The sequence below is a fragment of the Littorina saxatilis genome, linkage group LG17, assembly GCF_037325665.1.
Source record: "Littorina saxatilis isolate snail1 linkage group LG17, US_GU_Lsax_2.0, whole genome shotgun sequence".
Taxonomy (NCBI): Eukaryota; Metazoa; Mollusca; class Gastropoda; order Littorinimorpha; family Littorinidae; genus Littorina; species Littorina saxatilis.
Window position 1 is genome coordinate 9,288,908 of NC_090261.1, and position 23,938 is coordinate 9,312,845.

At 41.6% G+C, this 23,938-nt stretch overlaps 2 protein-coding genes across 12 annotated transcripts in view; one reads left to right on the forward strand and one right to left on the reverse strand.

The window, feature by feature from the left end:
• The window catches only part of LOC138953604 (uncharacterized), a 313,259-nt gene that overhangs the window by 45,028 nt on the left and 244,293 nt on the right, over nucleotides 1-23,938 (reverse strand). The gene's annotated exons all lie outside the window — the stretch shown is intronic.
• Nucleotides 18,170-23,938, forward strand: part of LOC138953599 (forkhead box protein G1-like) — a 37,762-nt gene continuing 31,993 nt past the window's right edge. The window contains exon 1 of the mRNA XM_070325460.1: nucleotides 18,170-19,445. Within this exon, the coding sequence (XP_070181561.1) occupies nucleotides 18,873-19,445 (573 nt within the window). The 5' untranslated portion in view covers nucleotides 18,170-18,872. The remainder of the gene's footprint in view (nucleotides 19,446-23,938) is intronic.

The window sequence follows — 23,938 nt, forward strand, 5'->3', positions numbered from 1 at the left end:
ATATCAGCTGTACCATTCAGCATAGGGTTTCCATCCTTTTTTCTGTCAAGCAGAATTTCATTTGTTGGGAGGGAGACGCCGCAATGCCACTAATGCAGTCGCACTAAAATATCGAATATGTTTTACGACGAAACAGGTTTTTCTTTCACCTAGAACCCAAAGACGGTTTGCGCATCAGTTTTAACAACTGGCCCTTTTTAACAATGTAAGTGTATAATTACAAAGACTCAATCAAAAAGATCATGATTCTTTTGAAGCGGGCCAAGCATCAAACCTTAATTAGCGGTATGTTTTATTGCTGTTGGCAAATGGTCTCTTCGGGTCACAACTAGTTTTATACGACAATAAGAATAAACACACATGAGAACAAACATCTGCTGTCTCGCGCATGATTATCATTAAACCCCAACTCAGAGTTCTCAGTTTCACATTAATTACAAGAGAATGTTACTTATGGCCCATTGTTGATTCTCACAAGCGAACGTGTTTGCATACATCAAAGGTATATATCTGCCAACAGGAGGCCAACAAAACCAGACCCAAAGCGGCATTCCCTTTCGCCATAAACACTGGTCGGCTTCCCATAAACTCTGTACTAACAAAGTGTTGGCATAAAAGGACATACAGAAGACCATACCCGAGTCGGTTCCAATGACAAAAAAAGTCCCGAAATGGTATTCCGCTCAGCCATAAATCCGTATGGTTTTACCATAAGCGTTTTACCTACATCAGTGTGGACACATATGGACATCCACGCATCATTGTCTGAGGTCCATGCTTACATTTGTAGGCTATAAACCACAGGCGAGGGAAGCAACTCGTCACTGGTATTTGCTGTTAAGTCTTGGAACAAACAAGTAAGGACGACGAAGGCAGTACAGACACAGAAGTCACTTGAGTTTCTTTTCTTTGTCACCTTCCATTGCCTTTTTTGCTTGTTACTACAATTTTCTGCATGAAGTAAATTAGCTTTTTGACGATGCTCCACGAAGAAGTACGTTTTACATTTAAGGTGTGAAAAGTGCAACAAATCCATAGTGGAAAAAATGATGTTCAGCGTCTTGAAATATACGACGCTTACTGCAAATTGTTCCGAGAATCTCGAGGCCGAGGGGTCACTCATTTTCAAGTTACGAAGATCATATTAGTGTCATATTTTGTTTTTGTTTCTTCATTAGTTATTAAACTCCTTTCTCTTTTGACATGATCGTCTACGCTTAGAGTAATATTTGCATTTGCGATCATTAAGAATACCATTTAGATTAGCCACACTCCGTTGTCCAGAGTAAGTCATTGTACATACATTGTGCATAGGCTTTTGGTCCCCATCTTGAATACAGGTTGATACTACAATCCATGTAAACATCGAATACCAGAAAACAATCACAAATAAAGAATTCTTACATTTTTCATGCAGCCTATCAGTATCTACTCGTCATCCAAAGACTTAATGAGACATCCCTAACTGAGCCTAAAGTTAACTTCACGAAGACATTGAATCGAAAATTTAGTGCCAAAGCTTCGTGCAGCGAGCTTCGTAAAGGCGGTTTGTTTGTTTGTTTGTTTGTTTGTTTGTTTGCTTAACGCCCAGCCGACCACGAAGGGCCATATCAGGGCGGTGCTGCTTTGACATATAACGTGCGCCACACACAAGACAGAAGTCGCAGCACAGGCTTCATGTCTCACCCAGTCACATTATTCTGACACCGGACCAACCAGTCCTAGCACTAACCCCATAATGCCAGACGCCAGGCGGAGCAGCCACTAGATTGCCAATTTTAAAGTCTTAGGTATGACCCGGCCGGGGTTCGAACCCACGACCTCCCGATCACGGGGCGGACGCCTTACCACTAGGCCAACCGTGCCGGTTCGTAAAGGCGGTCCTGACTTGAACCCGAAGTCGACTTCGCGAAGTCTGTTTTACCGAAAACCCAGTGCTAATGCTCCGTGCGGCCAGCTACGCGAAACCCCCCGCGGGTTAGAGGGAGTCCCATATTGGTTGGGACTAGAAAGAATTTACCCGATGCTACCCAGCATGTCGTAAGAGGCGACTAACGGTTCTGTTTCTTCTCTTCTTTTGTCTTATTTCTGCCTTTAATACCAGTCCTTTCACCTATATTTCCTTCCAAGAAAACTCTCCCTACTATTCCCTGCAGTTTTCCAATTCAGTCTTTTCTTGTTGTCTTATTTCTACCTGACTGGATCCATCACCATCAGTCTTCTTTTCCACATCCTTGTTTCTCTGCACCCAGCATGTCGTATGAGGCGACTAACGGATTCTGTTTCTCCTTTTTTTCTTGTATAGAATATAGTCAATGTTTGTGAAGATTTTAGTCAAGCAGTATGTAAGAAATGTTTAGTCCTTTGTACTGGAAACTTGCATTCTCCCAGTAAGGTCATATATTGTACTACGTTGCAAGCCCCTGGAGCAATTTTTTTATTAGTGCTTTTGTGAACAAGAAACACTTAACAAGTGGCTCTATCCCATCTTCCCCCTTTCCCCTATCCCATCTCCCCCCTTTCCCTCGTCGCGATATAACCTTCGTGGTTGAAAACGACGTTAAACACCAAATAAAGAAAGAAAAGCTACGCGAAGCATACTTCGCGTAGTAGACTTCGCCTAATTATAATGACAGGCTTGAAGTGGACTTCGCGAAGTCAGACTTTTAACTCTGTCAAGATTCCTGTCATCGGACTTTGACGTTTGACACAATGTTGACACCGTCGCTTTAATCCCCTTGAGAAGAGCGAATCTCATGACGGCCATTCCCGTGCCTGTGGTGAGGGCTACAAACGACGTGTCCTTCCCCGTGTCTCACCTCGCTGCATGCTAATTCCTCACCTTTATGGGGGCAGGACGCGCGGTGTGGCGACGTGGATGGGGGCAACGGGCCTGCAGTAAACACAGTGGGACGGGAATATCGGATGAACGAATTTGTGGCTCAGCTTTGTGCGCTGATGGTGCATCCCCGTAGGACGGAGAGTTTCCTTGTCTTTGAGCACTGCGTCTCTGCAGGTCCAAGATTTTCATTGTCTCTGAGCAATGCTTCTCTGCATGGTCCACCATTGTCATTGTCTACGAGAGGGGCAAACCTGCAGGACCACGGTTTCGAGTATATGTGCAGGCAGGAGTATTCATTGTTTGTAAGCGGTTTACTCTGCAGGACCAAGATTTTCATTGTTTATAAGCAGGTCAAACCATGCAGGACCAAAATTGTCAGTCACTAAACGACGGAGTTTGTGTTTTCAATCAGCAGTTCAAATACTACAAAGCGGAGTTTTTCATTGCCTGTGAGCGAGTTATCCCCTCAGGACCAAGTATTTGAGTGTTTGTGGGCTAGTGTCTCTGCAGGACCAAGGCATTTGAATGTCTGTGGGGGCTGCTGCGTTCTTGCAGGACCGAGAGTTTATTGCGAGGTTGTGTGCGGGTGCCCGAAGCAGATGATACACAAGTTGTAACTTTTAAGCGGTCGTAAGTTTTGAATGGCTAGTGCGGCGTGGGCGGGAGACCTGAGCTGTATTAATTCCGTAATGGACCTTGATCAGAATTTGAAATCGTGAAGGTGTTTATAGCACGAGATCAAGGAAACTGCCCAGCCCTGGGGTTACCAAAAGCTTTAGTTATTGAGTCTTTTTGCTGAGCAGTGAAAGGATACAATTTGCCTGAATTTAGCCTGAGTTCACCAAATTTGCAAAATCTCTAAACGTCTTTTCGTCAATCTTGGCTTTGTCTCCGAAATATTAGTTTAATCAAACAAGTAATCATATTTAGATTTTACGCAGAAACGTCCTTCGCAAAAGCTACACCGTCAGACCGATTTTGTTGTTGTTAAATAGTTAAGATAGATGTTCAAGTTATTTAGACTCCAGCCATAGGGGAGGGTGAGAGAGAGAGAGAGAGAGAGAGAGAGAGAGAGAGAGAGAGAGAGAGAGAGAGAGAGAGAGAGAGAGAGAGAGAGAGAGAGAGAGAGAGAGAGAGAGAGAGAGATGCCACAAAGGGATGACTATAAAATTATTCTGTTTTAGTAGTATCACTTTACTATCTCTGTATATATCAGCCATAATTCACTGCTCCAACCGGGTGTTTGCAGCACTTTAAATACATCAGTGCACGAGTGATCGCTTATTTTGTAGTTCATTTCACTATTATGCATGCAGCACACTTAGCACAAGAATAGTAAATGCTGAACAACATGCGGTGCAAACAAATATCACTTTACCAAAAACACTGCACAAGCCGCCCCGCAACAAAAGAGCTCTGCGTGTGTTATCAAGTCGATCGCTTATCTTTTAATGCTAATCATACCAACACAGTAGCCCGTATAATTGACGGCAACAGAATAATTGTTGATGAAAATGATATCTATTATTTATGTATTGCATGCCCAGCGTAACCCATTTGTGTTTCAAGCATGGGAGGCTGTTGCTGATTCAAAGTATATAATATAATTATCGGAGCAATTCATTAAACATGATACTGTTAAGGCTTAGCAAGTTTATATGCAGTTTCTGCACAACTACAATGTTCAATGTAAAAATATAGGTCACACAAGCAAACGAACCAACAAACAGAGAGGCAGTGAGACAAAGAGGCACATACATACATATACAGAGAGACAGATAGATAGACAAACAGACATACATACATACATACATACAGAGATACATACAGACAGACAGATAGACAGATAGACAGACAGGCGGGCAAAATCATAGAGTAGACGGAAAGACAGACCCGAAGAAGGCTTTACAAAAAAAAAAGTTTTAATATTGTTTTACCAGGTATAATATAAACATCCCAAAATGAATGCCCTCGACACAAACTGTCAAACAAGTTAATGCAGACAAACAGACAGACATGCAGACAGACAGACACACAGACAGACAGACAAACATGCAGACAAACAGACAGACAAACATGCAGACAAACAGACAGACAAACATACAGACAGACAGACAGACAGACAGACAGACAGACAGACAGACAGACAGACAGACAGACAGACAGATGGGCAGGGAGGCAGACAGACAGCCATGCAGACAGACATACAAACGAAAACACAGATCTGGAGAATGCTTTATATACCAGATAGAAAATCCCAAACTGCCTACAACTGTCAAAAATAGTTTTTTAAAAAGTGCCCCAACTGTGAAACACAGACACGACTTGATCAGAGACAAATGCTATTAATCATGTTATAGTTAATATACAGTAAGTCCAGTTCATTCCCACCACGGGCAGCTATAGATCAACATTAACTTTTCATCACGCGTGCTGACGAATCTTGCTTCTTGAAAGAAAGACAATTGTACTGTACATAAAAGTTAAAACACTGCCACCACTCAACTCCTGCTCTGGACGAAAAACAACTCCTCTGGCAAAAAATCGGCCCGGGAACGCAGGCAGGGCGAATAAATAAGCGTGTCATGAATTATTATTCTGAAGCGCGAACCTGTCAAGAATAGAATAGGCAACCGAGACTACTCGCGCATTACACGACGTAGCCAAGTGACGTATTCATGTGACGTATCCAAGTGTACTGACGTAAACTAAAATCGTTTCACGAGAGGGTCGTTTTCCGCAAGTCCACGGAACGAAGAACGCTTGGAAGAAAAGCCGTTCCCCTTCTTTGAAGGTAAGTGACTGTGATTATTACATCGACAATCGTTCCACGGGATCTGGGCGGAGATGAGTGTATCGTGTCAGTCATGTACATTGTGTTGTTGTCAAGTTGTGTACGTTTGAATGTGCGCTGTTGCCAAATCCCCATTTTCCGAAACGCAGTAATAGAATGAGAACGATAATAAAATATGAACAAACCAAGTCTTTTAGACAGGCTGTGTAGGTAACACATATGGCCCTTTGATCTGTTTCAGGAACCCACGGTCCAATGATTCAATTCCTCATGTTGCCGTAATTGTGGAGAGAGATGTAACCAGACTACTACTGCTATTAATTGATGATGGTGTCTTGAGAAGAAGAGTGATGACCAAAACCAGGAGCGCGGTCTTCAAGACCAGTCAAGTGCTGCATGTCATCTCGAGTACCTTTTCAATGACATCGAGCTAAGTCAAAACTTCATAAACATTATGTGTATTCCTTTTGTTTTGATGTCCTCCAAGGGAAAATTCTGGAGAACGTTTGCGGCAGCGGAGTCACGTTAGATTACCATGACAGAATTGAAATCCAGCAGCAATAGACATTTGATCAGAGTGTGCTGTGATGCAAGTAACATGACCTAACTTGAACAGTGTGTGATACATTTAGTACGATACTGATATTTAGCAAAAATATAGACTAACCTGATTAATGTGTGCTGCATTGCAAGAATTTTATTGACACTATCCATACATGTATTAAATTATGTAAACATGTGTTGACCTTTCTCCGCTACTTCGAGAGCATGGGAAAGAGTGAAGGAAAGTAAAGTCCAGGCAGTACCTGTTTCTTTAGCTAATACGAAAAGGCGGCGTGTTTTCCTTCCATAAACTTCCTTTGGAAGGCGCACGCAGAAAGAAACAGGCTGACGAAAACTGACTTGTGACATATGGGGGCTTCGTCCGGGATTTTGTAACTCGTAATTTCAATTTGGCTTCCCCAAACAAATTTTCTTCAAACAAATTCCCTATTCGTTTTTCGTTTGTGTGTTCGTCCGTTCATGTTCATCATCGTATAAATCAACTTTTGTATTTATTCATGTTTATAGTTAGTTCATCATTTAACGATAACAGAGTCTGACGTGTGTGCTTCAGCACACGGGAATAATCCAAATGAAGAGTGACGCAAGGCTTTGACGTCACTATAATAATTCACGTAAAGCACTAATGTTATAGTAGTTTAGTTCCCCCTATTTGGCTGTGCTAAACAAAAGGCTATAACAGAAGACAGTGGACTAACACCCTGTCAGGCCATCCTGTGTCCCTTAGTCGACAAAATTATAATATTGTTGGTCGCCGTGGGAGGTTGGTGGGCGAATTGGGTTATATACGAGGGATAGCACTCATCTTCGTCCAGAAGGACCGTGGAAGTGAAGTTGATTCTGCAGACAGTCACACTTCACAACGCCAAGAGTAAGGGTTAGGAAAATTAGATTATTGTCTATACAGCAGTAGATAATTGAAGAATCTTATTTCGACTTACTGTGCGATAGAATCGAGTTGATATTAATATAGGCGAAAGGTCCACGTTGATGGAGCGCCGATGAGATATTAAAATGAAGTTCACTCGATAGAACGGTATATTGTTTGACATATACCAGAAGAACCATAAATTCTAGTGTTAGGTATCCGTGGTTGTAAAAGGATATTAGAATGGTTCAGAGAAATCGTGTCATTGGGACACGTAACGTTTACTGAGGTAACGTTGAACGTTCATGAATTCAAGTAGCAAAGTGAGCTTCACTAAAGTAACACTTCATTCTATAGTGGGGGAGTTTTCTCTCTCTAGTAAATAGTGTGTGAAAAGCAGTTTAGTCAAATCGGTTTTTCAACCGAGCATCACGTATTTGCAGTTTGATTCAGTGAATATCTGTGTGTGAGTTAACGTAAAGGATATGCAAACATCCAAACACCCGAGTACTAGGGCGCATATAGCAAGAATGAACGCTGACCCGCAGAACCAGAATACGGCCGAGGCAGTAGTCTCAGATGTTGAAGGTGGTGACACATATGTCAACACCCAAGGAGAATCGAGCGATAATGATTCTCAGACGTTAGGCGCGCGTGTAACGACTTATGTATCCGCTGCGAGTAATGAACGTGCAGGTCCGATCCACCCTGAAAAATCCGGATTAGAGTGGACTCGCGAACTTTTGGCGATAGGACGAGAGTTAGGACTCGAAGGCAAAGACTTGCGTGAGTTTGTAGCTGAAGAACGCGCACGAGAGGAACGAGAAGCTCACGAACGCGAACGTGAACGTGAAGAACGCGCACGAGAGGAACGTGAACGTGAACGTGAAGTTCTCGAACGTGAACGTGAACGTGAAGTTCTCGAACGCGCACGTGAACGAGAAGCCGATCGCGCGTTTCAGCTAGAACAGTTGAGGATACAAACGGAAGCACGCCGAGACAACGCCAACAATAACGCGTCGAGGCGTCGTGGGGATGACGACTTTATCCCAAAAATCCCTTTTCTTGATGACAAAGACGACATCGAGAGTTGGTTTGCACAATTTGAACATTATGCAACCGACTGTCATCTCGACGACGAACGCAAAGCTACGAGAATGGTGTATTTCCTGAAAGGAAAGGCGAGAACCATTTATGCAAAACTCAGTTTCGAAGACGCGCGCAACTACAACACTTTGAAGAATGCGTTGTATGATGGATTTCAACTGACAGCAGATCAATATCGGAAGAAATTCCGTCAGCTGAAGCGAAACCCATCTGACACGTACAAAGAACATGTCACCAAACTTGAGCGCATCCTCGATAAATGGATCGAGTTAGCCAAGTGCGATGAACATGTGGCAGATCTGAAGGATCTAGTTCTCAGAGAACAATTAGAGAACACCTTCCCTGCCGAAGTGATGTTGCACGTACTTGATCGGAAACCGAAGTCTGCGAAAGAAATGGGCGAAATTGCCACGGAGTACGAACAATCACGTTCGAACATCAGGCCACGGCAATCTCACCAAAACCATTCTAGCGGCAACGCGTTTTCGAACACGAAAGGTTCGAACGTCGTCGAAAGTGACGCGAAAGAGAAATCGTCACAGAAAGAACATAAATACGTGAGCGATGATGAAAAACAAAGACTGAAAGCCACAGGCTGTTGTTTTTTTTGCAAGGGCAAAGGGCACCTGTCGCGATTTTGTCCCAATAAGGGAGAAAGCGTTCACGCAGTTCATGTTCGAAATGAATTTGATGGACAAGAAATCCCCGTACATCTTGACAAGCTGTGCAAGTCGTGCAAAAAGAAGGATTTCAAAGAGGAAGTGTTCATCAAATTAGACGGCCGAATCGTAAAAGCATTACGCGATTCCGGATGCTCAGGTATTATGGTCAGGGCCGACCTTATACCTGAAGAAAGGTACTTGGCAAAGAAAAAAGAAACTACTCTCGCAGAGAAGAAAACACGGAAATTGTGTCCCACGGCTGTGGCCCACATTGACTGTCCGTATTTTGATGCCAAAACCGAAGTGGTCATACTCGAAGATCCCATTTATCCTGTCCTCATAGGAAAATGGTATGGTGTAGGCCAGAACAAGAGGAAGACCCCTTTGTTTCCAGTACGTGACCCGAGTTGGTATCAAGGTGAGACCAACGCGGCGGTCAGTACACGGAAGCAAGAGAAGAGAAAAAAAAAACGGAATGAGAAACCTGTGCCGGGAACTAGGCATGATGACAGAAATACACACAAGATGTATTCCCCGCACGATCTCAAGAAGGCTCAGAATGATGATGAAACACTGGCAAAAGTACGCCAGATGGCTGTTTCAGGAGAATCATTCCACGGCGTGAGGTATGTCTACAAGAAAGAAATCTTGTACAGGACAACCCTCGACAAAACCGGGAGTGAGTCTAGTAAAGTCGTTGTTCCCAAAGAAATGAGAACCAAAGTTCTTTCTTTTGGGCACGACCACCCGATGGCAGGTCATCTCGGGCAAAAGAAAACCACTGATAGAATCCGGTGTGAGTTCTGGTGGCCAGGTTTTGTCGGAGACATAAAACGTTACTGTCTCTCGTGTGACACATGCCAAAGAACAGCTCCAAAAGGCAGAACCAAGAAAGCACCTCAAGACAGTCTGGGGTTCTCACCCTTTGAAATGCGGTATGGCAAGACCATCAGAGGTCCCATGCAGGTTCTGCGTCGTGCATGGACTGATGAATCGGTCGAAGGTGAACAGAAGACGTCAGCAGAATACGTTGTCGACCTCAGAAACAGAATTGACGGAAAAAAAAGAAGAAGCAGAAGAACACATCGCCGTAGTCATCGAGGAAGATGATACGATGAACGATGATATCTTCCGAATAGACACTCAGAAGATGATTCCTCTGCTGGAAACTACTCGTACAGAAGATGTCACAAGCGTGAACTTCTGTAAAGAATTGAGTAGAGAAAGAACAAAAGAGGCGAACGCGATCTGTAGTGCATTCTCCAAGAATCTGACTGATGTACCGATTACTACCAAGTTGGAGAAGTGCAGAATCGAACTTACAGAGAAGAAACCGGTGTTTGTTCAACCGAGACTCGTACCTCATGCGATGGTGAAAACGGTCGAAGACGAGATCGACGAGATGTTGAAGCTCGGGGTCATTGAACCGGCAAACTCACCGTACAATGCTCCAATCGTTTTTGTGAAGAAGAAAGGAGGTAAGAAATACCGGGTTGTGACAACCATGGAGCAGATTATTTAAGTCGCGCTTCATATAGTGACTAAATTTGGGAAATTCATTCTCAAGAAAGGGGCTGTCATGAATTATTATTCTGAAGCGCGAACCTGTCAAGAATAGAATAGGCAACCGAGACTACTCGCGCATTACACGACGTAGCCAAGTGACGTATTCATGTGACGTATCCAAGTGTACTGACGTAAACTAAAATCGTTTCACGAGAGGGTCGTTTTCCGCAAGTCCACGGAACGAAGAACGCTTGGAAGAAAAGCCGTTCCCCTTCTTTGAAGGTAAGTGACTGTGATTATTACATCGACAATCGTTCCACGGGATCTGGGCGGAGATGAGTGTATCGTGTCAGTCATGTACATTGTGTTGTTGTCAAGTTGTGTACGTTTGAATGTGCGCTGTTGCCAAATCCCCATTTTCCGAAACGCAGTAATAGAATGAGAACGATAATAAAATATGAACAAACCAAGTCTTTTAGACAGGCTGTGTAGGTAACACCTATGGCCCTTTGATCTGTTTCAGGAACCCACGGTCCAATGATTCAATTCATCTTCCTCTTCCTCATGTTGCCGTAATTGTGGAGAGAGATGTAACCAGACTACTACTGCTATTAATTGATGATGGTGTCTTGAGAAGAAGAGTGATGACCAAAACCAGGAGCGCGGTCTTCAAGACCAGTCAAGTGCTGCATGTCATCTCGAGTACCTTTTCAATGACATCGAGTTAAGTCAAAACTTCATAAACATTATGTGTATTCCTTTTGTTTTGATGTCCTCCAAGGGAAAATTCTGGAGAACGTTTGCGGCAGCGGAGTCACGTTAGATTACCATGACAGAATTGAAATCCAGCAGCAATAGACATTTGATCAGAGTGTGCTGTGATGCAAGTAACATGACCTAACTTGAACAGTGTGTGATACATTTAGTACGATACTGATATTTAGCAAAAATATAGACTAACCTGATTAATGTGTGCTGCATTGCAAGAATTTTATTGACACTATCCATACATGTATTAAATTATGTAAACATGTGTTGACCTTTCTCCGCTACTTCGAGAGCATGGGAAAGAGTGAAGGAAAGTAAAGTCCAGGCAGTACCTGTTTCTTTAGCTAATACGAAAAGGCGGCGTGTTTTCCTTCCATAAACTTCCTTTGGAAGGCGCACGCAGAAAGAAACAGGCTGACGAAAACTGACTTGTGACAAAGCGGAACAGCCTTACAAAACAATCAAACAGTGTGACCACATTGAGAACGTTTGTGAGAAGTCTTGCATCACTCTGGTCATTAAGTCTCTGACTTGGTTCGTGCAGACAAGATATCGTTGTGACTTATTTGCAAGTGCAATGTTTAACACCTCCTCGTTCAGCCTTTTGACACAGCAGCGTGTGTGGTCCACATGATTAATGCAAACGATCTTTTGCCTGTTAGAATTTTCAACAAGCTGGTTTAAAAGCTACACTAAAACCTTACAAACCCGAGCCTGAGAGGGTGGCACAGACATCTCAATCTCCACTGCTCAAGGGCCCGGTAAAACAGGTAAGGTGACTGAATAATCGCCATTCAGAAGCCCGCTTGTAGATGCATGGTAACCATGCAGTAAATGCTAGACCGATAGTGTGTTTTTTTAAACTACAAATCCCCCCCCCCCCCCCCCCCCCCGCAACCCTGTTTTTTAAATTTTAAAACCAACTCATTCTGTATCTATTTACAAACTTATAAGCGAAGAGGACAGTGCGCATAAGGTTGAATAACAAAGGCAAGGCCTTTCTTGCGTTCAATACAGTTTTGTGTTTGTCAAATAATGCGGATCGTTCATTATATTTGCTCAAACAGGAGGAAAACCAAAAATACATGCAGTTTTGCGCCAAACAAAACAAGTCGCGTAAGGCGAAATTACTACATTTAGTCAAGCTGTGGAACTCACAGAATGAAACTGAACGCACTGCATTTTTTCACAATGACCGTAGTCCGCCGCTTGTGCAAAACGGAGTGAAACTGACGAGCCTGTTTAGCGCGGTAGTGGTTTCGCTGTGCTGCATAGCACGCTTTTCTGTGCCTCTCTTCGTTTTAACTTTCTGAGCGTGTTTTTAATCCAAACATATCATATATATATATATATATATATATATATATATATATATATATATATATATATATATATGTTTTTTGAATCAGGAACCGACAAGGAATAAGATGAAATTGTTTTTCAATCAATTTCGGAAATTTAATTTTGATCATAATTTTTATATTTTTAATTTGTAGAGATTGTTTTTAATCCAAATATAACATATTTATATGTTTTTGGAATCAGGAAATGATGTAGAATAAGATGAACGTAAATTTGGATCGTTTTATATTAAAACAAATTTATTACAATTTTCAGATTTTTAATGACCAAAGTCATTAATTAATTTTTAAGCCACCAAGCTGAAATGCAATACCGAAGTCCGGCCTTCGTCGAAGATTGCTTTACAAAAATTTCAATCAATTTGATTGAAAAATGAGGGTGTGACAGGGCCGCCTCAACTTTTACAAAAGGCCGGATATGACGTCATCAAAGACATTTATCAAAAAAATGAAAAATACGTCTTGGGATATCATTCCCAGGAACTCTCATGTAAAATTTCATAAAGATCGGTCCAGTAGTTTACTATGAATCGCTCTACACACACACACACACACACACACACACACACACACACACACACACACACACACACAAACACACAGACACACATACACACACACACCACGACCCTCGTCTCGATTCCCCCCTCTATGTTAAAACATTTAGTCAAAACTTGACTAAATGTAATAAAGAAAGCGAAGAAAACTTGGTTGATCGGTTGGTCGTTGTGGTTTGTCATGTCTCTTCAACCTATATATTTGGCTATCCGGGACCAATTCCATTTTGTTATATTTAGTCAAGTTTTGACTAAATATTTTAACATAGAGGGGGAATCGAAACGAGGGTCGTGGTGTATGTGCGTGTGTCTGTCTGTCTGTCTGTCTGTGTGTGTGTGTAGAGCGATTCAGACTAAACTACTGGACCGATCTTTATGAAATTTGACATGAGAGTTCCTGGGTATGAAATCCCCGAACGTTTTTTTCATTTTTTTGATAAATGTCTTTGATGACGTCATATCCGGCTTTTCGTGAAAGTTGAGGCGGCACTGTCACGCCCTCATTTTTCAACCAAATTGGTTGAAATTTTGGTGAAGTAATCTTCGACGAAGCCCGGGGTTCGGTATTGCATTTCAGCGTGGTGGCTTAAAAATTAATTAATGACTTTGGTCATTAAAAATCTGAAAATTGTAAAAAAAAATAAAGATTTATAAAACGATCCAAATTTACGTTTATCTTATTCTCCATCATTTGCTGATTCCAAAAACATATAAATATGTTATATTCAGATTAAAAACAAGCTCTGAAAATTAAATATATAAAAATTATTATCAAAATTAAATTGTCCAAATCAATTTAAAAACACTTTCATCTTATTCCTTGTCGGTTCCTGATTCCAAAAACATATAGATATGATATGTTTGGATTAAAAACACGCCCAGAAAGTTAAAACAAAGAGAGGTACAGAAAAGCGTGCTATCCTTCTTAGCGCAACTACTACCCCGCTCTTCTTGTCAATTTCACTGCCTTAAACAGCTACTTGACTAAATATTGTATTTTCGCCTTACGCGACTTGTTTCCTTTCTCTGGTGAAGGACGTTACAATTTTGTTTTTGTCTTAGTGCTATGCAAAGATAAATTGAAATCCCCTGTCTCAGAGGCAAGCCTTAGTATCATGCCATTTTGGTAGTGCCAAAGATCTGTAAAACTCATGCACTTTCTCCCGAGAGCAATATGTTAAAAATGTGAAGACCGACCATCGTTGGATCGCTTACAATGCTAACCATGCCAACAGAAATGCAACTAGTATAGCTAGTAATTGAATGTCCATCTTCAACTGAAGGTATAGCATAGCTTATTACAAATCTGTCATGGTTTTGCGGCAGATAAAAGTATGACATGCAATATAATTATACGCATTTTGAGATAGTAATCAAGACTTAAAAATCTGCATGCCTGCTGCCAGAAAGAACTCTGAACTTAAAACAATGGTCCCGATGCATTGCATGGGCTTCGGCTGACAGTTCTCTCGCTTGAGTGCAACGTTACTCTTCATTGCATGTTTGATGGCGAAATGCCGATATGCCGGATTCGTTGTCTCAGAAGAAAAAACGCCCATACAACTGTGCTCAAAAGGAAATATTTCATCAGAAAGAGTTAGTATGGCGTAGGACAAATTATAGGACATATGGCCACCTTTATTAGGATAATATTAGAGATGCCCAGATATCTTACTATACTGACAAATGGGAAATTTGGAATTAACTTTAGCAGAGCCCAGCCGCATGAGTGCGTCGAAACAGAGTCATGTTGTCTGTAATGGTACGCTGCTTGTGTCTTCAATTATAATTTCACATTTTGAATGGCATTCCACAGACAAAGTTGGTCTGACTATCAAAGTCAACAAAACCCAAAACTAAACAGTTGTAACGAAAACAGGAATTCAGTGTTGCAAGAGCTAAGGTAACCAAGTTCACCACGCCTGTCAACGTTTCAAACCAAATGTCATCGACGTCCAGGCAGTCAAGAAAATAGCCATATTTCACCATCACTCATATCTATAGACACAATGTGTCGCTTGTACCGCCTTGCTCGATAAACAGTCGTCATTAGTGTCAAGCGGCGCCCTTTTACACCTCCGCACCGAACCCCTCCGCCGCCATGTCTACAGAAACGTCAAACGTCACGTGTTTCGTAACCGCCACAGCAACGCCGCCTTTCGGAAGTCGGGGAAGAAAGTTGCGGGGGAGGAGAGATAATCCAAAGCACTTTCCACATCACACGGACGAGGCTTTTATGCGCGGGGCTCATTTTCGTGCACAGATGATTGGGTGAGTACAAAACATAACAATATGACGGCCCCAGCGCCAGGAGCTAGGTTAAAATAGCCCACAATGTGTTCCGAGGGCGAGTAGTGGCAAGCTGCATCATACAATAATACAATACACGACACTGAGGGGTTCAATGCAGCGATACAATACTAAATATTGTGTGGTACGGTGCAAAATAGGGGCGTTACGGACTGGGATTACACTCTAACAATAGCTGTTGAACATGGCAAGAAGTCAATATAAAGTGCATTTCAGCTGGACGAGGGGAAGGGAGGGGAAGGGAGGGGGTGTGGGTGAGGGGAGTGGGGAGAGTAAACGTGACATGGGGTGCAACAAAAAGCACGTTCAGTACCTGTAAAGTCAGTTATATATGAAGGCCCCTCAGTTAAACATACAGGCGCGAAATATTGGGGAGGGTTTAAATAATATGACGCAATTCTGACATAATGAATGCAGTAGTGCCACTGACCGATGTGTCTGCGCAAAATGTGCACGTTTAATTTCTTATTCAATGTTGAATTAAATCGATATTGCCCAGCCTTTGAGGACCTGAGACACGCCGAGCTCTGGCCAGAGATAGTGGACCTGACGGATGAACTGTGGGGCACGGTGGAGTCCCTGAGTTGAACTGCACGATGATCTCCAAGTCACATGACAGTCTAGCATGGCGACGGGAACGCAGAAGAAGGAGAATAATTAAAAAACACACCACACAACAGCAACCAGTTTTGGTGAACTCATCATCACATTTTTGTCAGACAGTCGCTGACTTCTTCACTAAAGCTTAGGATGTTAAGGGAAAAAATCAAAATACTAAAGAAGAAGAATTTAGTAATACGAAGAAGAATTTAGTAACCAAAAGGCTCGTTTTTATAATATGAATGTTGCGCACGCGGTATAACGTTTTATTACCAATTCACTGCCCCATTTAGCTTTTTGACCAATCAGGACGGATTCTAGGTGACCCTCTAAATGTTATAACGTTCAGGCAGGGACCCTTTTTGTTTATCACGCTAAAAATTAACAAGACAAAGTAAATATGTAATTCAACAACATTAGCGTGATTTATTCTAAAGAATGACACTTCAAATGCTGTCAGATAATAGGCCTACTCTCTTTATCTAAAAAATACCGAAAAGCGAGTTTTGTCGGTGGGTGCGTTACGGAACAGCAAGGCACCGCACATCGTCTGAGTGTGCAATCCCGACCGCTCACTTGAAATCTAAATGATCAAAGTTCGCAAAAATCAAGTGAAATTGCGTCACTTTCTTTACATCAAATGTATCTTTACGTCATTTCCCATCCGTCTGGAGTCGGTTCTAAATCTGTCGCTCTCTGTTCAACGAGAAAAAGAGAAGAAATCGAAACGCATGTTCAACATGGTTTATCTTGTGAGATTGTTGTGTGTCAAAGGCATTTGACCTGTGAATATTCATCACGTCAGGTGTGTTACTCTGATTGGCTGACTCAGGTCACGAGAATTCTTTGACTGACAGGCATAATCAGGTAGAAGCCCTCAAGTTCCCATTGCGGCTGTTCTGTCTAATTCGCGGGGTCGCTTCGAAATTTCTTTTGGTCGAATTAAACGGTAATAAAACCGTTATTTCTAATATGCTGACTGTTAGCAAATGATAACAGACATGTCTCACAAACGATATCAGCATGCTTGATATCTTTTTTCTCGACATGTCTTGTTATCATTTGCTAACAGTCAGCATATTAGAAATAACTCATAATATATAATACCTCTGCTTTAACCCCAAAACATTCAGATCTGTATATTTACGCAATTGTGCAAGGGTAACGGAGGCAAAGAACCACAAAATCAGCATGTTCAAATAAAACTTCGATATTAACCGACATTGTTTTCACTAACTGGCAACTTTTGTAACTGAAATGTCAAACTGTGAGAATCAGCGCTCTTTGGACCGCGATTGTCCTCCTTCCTAATACAATCATGAAGACACATTAGTGATCACATCAGCCATTTAACGAATCCGACATAAGCAACAAGCAGCCTGACAAACTGAAACCGATAGAACAGGTAACAGTTATTAAATCCGCAGTTATATATATTTACAAGAGAGAGAAGAAAGAAACCCGGCAAATGGATACACAAACAGGTGACTGCATGGCAGGTTGACCATCTCATTTCCGGTATTATGAGATTGGAAATGGTAAAACACCGGACACTTCCGGTTTACGCTGTCAATGAAACATGTTCTGCAGCATTATCAGCTCGGGAAAGGCATTCAAAATGTTGTCTGCTTTTTACTTAGAGCCGTTGGGTCGTTGAATTGAGCCTTTCTAGGTAGTCAGAACGAAAACAATGGCAATGCACTTGCTGTTGTCTTAAGATTCTTTAAATCGTAGCCATTTCTGTAGAAAAAAGGAGCCCGGTTTTGCCAAAAGGATGGGGGTGGGCGCGGTGGTTCCAAGATAAGCACAATCACTTTGGAACAAAAGTTATGGTCTGCAACTTAGAACATTTTAACTGTTCTCGTCGCATCAACCACCTCGGTAACAATGTAGGCCTTTGATTTAAGAACCCGTATTAAACCAGTGGAGACCTACAAGCTTTTCTCAGTAGACTGGAATTTCTACAAAAAGACAGAGACAAAAATGTTGCAGAGAGTTGATGGACAGCAGTAGCCGCCCCTGATTATGACAGCTTCGCACACTGACAGCGAACAGCTGCCGAAAACGATCGCGGTTAATCATAATCCTCCGTCAATTCACACCCCCATTGGTCACAGCGCACTAAAAGGGGCGGGGCCAAAGTAACAGCCGGAGGCGAGGCCTCGAGCTTTGACGCCGCGAGCGAGACTGACGAGAAACGAGAGAGAGGAAGAAAGAGATAGACCATGAATTCGCTACGAGTGAACACTGACGAAGGGGAACAACTCGCGGCGATTTGTGCGAGCGACAGACGATGAAAATTGCGACGCCGTGACTGTGTGTGAGAGGTTTTGATTGCTCGTCAATTGTTGGCCGGGTTTGTCCCCCCGGTTGTCAGTCAGACCTTTGTTGGCAGACCGACCCGCGTCCCCTGGGTATTGTTCTCGCTCTTCGCGCTGACTGGGCCTTCTTCTAGTTCCAGACTTGCATGCTGGACTGAAGCGGAATGGCTGAAATTGCATTTTAGGTGAAGCAGTACTGCTTTTGTTGGTCCTAAGCACTAGTTTGTGGGAGATAAGAGTGCGTTGGCCAAGGACAGATGATACACATTGTTCAGTCCGAATGACCTTTTGATACAATGTGCAAATAGACCTTCATCTGCGATCGACAAAGACGACGTGAAGCCCGTCAGCGTTGAAATGGACGAAGGACTTGTACGAGGAAAACCACTCAGTGTGACCAGAAACGCTGAACTAGTCTAAATTCCGATTTCCTCGATCGAACGTTTCTCTCTTTTGGTCAGTGGAAGGATTCTGCAAGGTCCCGAACGCGGCTAAAATCAAGCTTCGAATGAGACTGACAACTGGACCGTTGTTTCTTACACTCTGTTACATAGCCCCGCCATCTCTTTAACAGGTCTTCGTTGCCCGGGGAGACCATTGCCAACCCTAACCATGCAGCACAGCACCTTTCCAACAAGTCGTCTGCCACGCGCACTGAATCCTTTCGGCATGAGCCGAGTGCTGGGGGAAGACTGGGGTCGAGTTGCAGACGACAACTTCGATAAATCAGCAGACGACAATTTCGATTCCGGTGAACTCGCTTCGAAAATGGACAAAATCGTTGCCAACAACTTCAAAGATGCCGACGCTACGTCCAACGATTCTCTCAGTCCATCCTCCTTCGCAGATGAAACTCGTATCTCCGTTGACGACAACGACAACAACTTTATCCACAGTAAAAGAGACGCTGTGACGGAGCTAAACTTCACGAACAGCCAAAGAACTCTTGGTTTCCACCCTGGACATCACAACGGTCGAAATGGTGTGTATGATGACCCCTATTCTCGCGAAAAACCCTTCTCTGATTGCGATGTAGAGAGGAACTTTAAAGAACGGGCAAAGTTCGAGGCAGAGAGAAATGAGACTTTGGGTCAGATCGATGCCGACGATGACGATGATGATGACGATGGACTCGATGAAGCAATCGACATGACCGTCAACGGAACCGGCAATCAAGTTGACTTTGTAAGTATGGAAAGTGTGTTGTGAAGGGTGTGCTTGAAATTGTTTGTTTATCTTGTTGCATGCATGCCGTCATGTGGAAAATGTATTTTAACAGGGTTTACTTTTTCTTCATGTCTTCTCTTTTTGTTACATGTATCATGATGCTCTAAAAATGTGTTATGTCTTTCTGCTTCATCATCGTCATATATATTAAACATTTTTAAGGTTGTATATTTAACAGCACTGAAAATTATACAGTAGAAAATGGAATGTCAACTTATTGGTCATGTGGAGAATGCAATGCTAATACTGTGTACCAGTAGCCTTTGAGAAAGCTTCTTCAGCTTATGAAGAAGAATCGATTGGATTGGATTGGATAAGATTTACAGTCCAATGAGGTTACCCTCATGGAAATTCGGGCTGCTTTCTCCCCGGGGAAAGCGAGCTGCCATACATACGGCGCTACCCATATTTTTTAAATTTTTTTCCTGCATGCGTGTATTCATGTTTCCTGAGACTTAATGCCGTGTGAGATGGAATTTTTTTTACTTTATTCCAAGTCCCACGGGTATTTGATGGACATTTTTATCTATGCCTATACAATTTTGCCAGGAAAGACCCTTTTGTCAATCGTGGGATCTTTAACGTGCACACCCCAATGTAGTGTACACGAAGGGACCTCGGTTTTTCGTCTCATCCGAAAGACTAGCACTTGAACCCACCACCTGTGTATCAAAATAATAAGCTCAAGAACCGACGACAACGTGTCTTCTTCAAATAAGTCATGAAAGTTCTAAAATGCTTCATGAAGGCTAAGGCAAAAAAAAAAGTGTGGTTACGGTAACATAGCCACACAAAAAAATAGAGTAGGAAGGAAGGCAATCACTTTTTTTTTCTAACTTTTTTTTCTAATGTGTACAAATTAAACCTACTTGACAGGGAAATAAGTGTGCGACTCGAGCGCTTTCGCTTTCATTGCGTTTTCTGCACTCGTTTTCTTGTTTTTGTTTGTTTGTTTTTTACAAACTATGTAATAAAAAGTTATAGGGTCGGCCCCTAAAAATAGGGTAGGTCGGGTTACCGTAACCACACTTATTTTTTGTTAGGCCTAAAGAGAAGCACCAGTCCAAGGCAGTTTTCAGTAATAAGTAATCAGCATATCATGTTTAATTAAATTTTTGTATGAAAAATATGACAAAATATTTGAAAAGGGATTCACAATCATGTCCTCAGATTTGGAGTATGCGTGCAACTGAAGAATAAACGAAACATCATAGAATAGGAATTAATATCACGTCCCCTACACCATAAATGTCTTTTTGTGAGTGGAGTTTTTCAAGCATGACACAAACACAGAGAGAGAGAGAGAGAGAGAGAGAGAGAGAGAGAGAGAGAGAGAGAGAGAGAGAGAGAGAGAGAGAGAGAGAGAGAGACAGAGAGACAGAGAGAGGGAGAGACAGAGAGAGAGAGAGACAGAGAGAGACACAGAGAGAGAGAGAGAGAGAGAGAGAGAGAGAGAGAGAGAGATCTGTAGCCACTTGACAGAGTATTGTAAATGTAGGATAAAGTTCTGATTTAAGGGGAAATGCTCAAGAGGACACACACACACACACACACACACACTCACACACATACACACACACACACACACACACAACACACACACACACTCACACACATACACACACTTACCAGGCATATAAGGAAAATGCCACCGAATCAGTTTACTCTGACAGTTCTAGAAATATTTTAGAGCAATAAAAAGAAGAAGCGACTCTGTTTGTATTTGATGTCACTATAATGATATAATACATGCCATATGTAGATTAGTATAATGAACAACCAATAAGTTTTTAAAATTCGGAAGGCATTTCTTGTCTTAAAACTAATACAGCATGTTCTGAACACCTAAACGAACATACGCCATTGTACTTGGACGTGTTACTGACGGGATGCATGCACATAAAAGAAGAGAAAACAACTGATGAGCACAGACATAAGAATTTGAAAAAAAGAATAGTTTACCTCTGTCAAGGGGGACACATTGACACAAATAGGTCAAGGCTTACAAAAAAACAAACACACACACAAACAAACACACAAACTAAACTAATAGGTTCAATATAGAGTTGTGATTTGAATACGGACTTTCCGGGGAAAATGAAACGATTCTTTGACTCCTAATGTTTGCTTTCGTCTGGCTTTTTGTTCCCTCTCTCCACTGCAAGTCTTCAGCTTTCAGATCCCCGTCTTTGTCCCGGGTTACAACGACAGACTGTTATCCTTGCAAGTAATTGTAAATAACTCAGATTTAACATTAGGCCAAAAAAAAATAGGTCTGTTTACGGTAACCCGACCGACCCTAGTTTTTAGGCCCGACCCTAATCATTTTTTTGGATCGTTTGAAAAAAAAAAACGCATCCAAAATAGAGCTGTTTGCGCTCAAACAGCAGACGACAGAAGGGAGGTAAGCTCAAAGTACTGTTTATAGTTATGTTGGGCAAAAACAGGGATTGATGAGAAGAAATGAACTGTGAAACATCATAGAGAGGGGAGAAAAAAAGAGAAAAAAAGCCGACCTACCGACCCTATTTTTTCACCCTATGTTACCGTAAACAGACCTATTTTTTGGGGGGCCTTAGTTTATTAAAAAGGTATAAGTCAAAAGAACTTATTTTCTTTCAACTTGGCTTTTGGCGACTCTTTAGGCTTTGCTTCAAAAATCAATGCTCCTCGTGTTTATAATTACAGTATGTGTGGTACCACTGCATTACCGAAAAGAATTGAGTAGAATTATTTGCTAAGGAAAAACATAATTGCTTGGTGATCACTAGCAAGTACCAGATCATGAAAAGTTGTATATTGTTTAATTTCATATGTACAGTGCATATATACGATGATCACACAATAACAAAAGCGTTAATGCTAAACACAGATGCATAACAACGCATATTATGGTTGAAAGCAAAATGTAAAAAATAGTTAAATATATCTATTGTAAACAAAGGTTCCTTTTTGTTACATTTAGTCAAGTTTTGACTAAATGTTTTAACATAGAGGGGGGAATCGAGACGAGGGTCGTGGTGTATGTGTGTATGTGTGTGCGTGCGTGCGTGCGTGTGTGTGTGTGTGTGTGTAGAGCGATTCAGACTAAAGTACTGGACCGATCTTTATGAAATTTGACATGAGAGTTCCTGGGTATGAAATCCCCGAACGTTTTTTTCATTTTTTTGATAAATGTCTTTGATGACGTCATATCCGGCTTTTCGTGAAAGTTGAGGCGGCACTGTCACGCCCTCATTTTTCAACCAAATTGGTTGAAATTTTGGTCAAGTACTCTTCAACGAAGCCCGGGGTTCGGTATTGCATTTCAGCTTGGTGGCTTAAAAATTAATTAATGACTTTGGTCATTAAAAATCTGAAAATTGTAAAAAAAAATAAAAATTTATAAAACGATCCAAATTTACGTTTATCTTATTCTCCATCATTTGCTGATTCCAAAAACATATAAATATGTTATATTCGGATTAAAAACAAGCTCTAAAAATTAAATATATAAAAATTATTATCAAATTTTTTTTTTCGAAATCAATTTAAAAACACTTTCATCTTATTCCTTGTCCGTTCCTGATTCCAAAAATATATAGATATGATATGTTTGGATTAAAAACACGCTCAGAAAGTTAAAACAAAGAGAGGTACAGAAAAGCGTGCTATCCTTCTCAGCGCAACGAATACCCCGCTCTTCTTGTCAATTCCACGTGCACTGCCTTTGCCACGGGCGGTGGAGTGACGATGCTACGAGTATACGGTCTTGCTGCGTTGCGTTGCGTTCAGTTTCATTCTGTGAGTTCGACAGCTACTTGACTAAATATTGTATTTTCGCCTTACGCGACTTGTTGTTACATTTAGTCAAGTTTTGACTAAATGTTTTAACATAGAGGGGGGAATCGAGACGAGGGTCGTGGTGTATGTGTGTGTGTGTGTGTGTGTGTGTGTGTGTGTGTGTGTGTGTGTGTGTGTGTGTGTGTGTGTGTGTGTGTGTGTGTGTGTGTGTGTGTGTTTGGAGCGATTCAGAGTAAACTACTGGACCGATCTTTATGAAATTTTTCATGAGAGTTCCTGGGTATGATATCCACAGAACTGTTTTTGATTTGTTCGATAAATGTCTTTGATGGCGTCATATCCGGCTATTTGTAAAAGTTGAGGCGGCACTGTCACACCCTCATTTTTCAATCAAATTGATTGAAATTTTGGCCAAGCAATCTTCGACGAAGGCAGGACTTTGTTATTGGATTTCAGCTTGGAGGCTTAAAAATTAATTAATGACTTTGGTCATTAAAAATCTGAAAATTGTAATTAAAATAATGTTTTTATAAAACGATCCAAAATTACGTTTATCGTATTCTTCATCATTTTCTGATTCCAAAAACATAAATATGTTATATTCGTATTAAAAACAAGCTCTGAAAAAAAAAATTATGATTAAAATTAATTTTCCGAAATCGAGATCA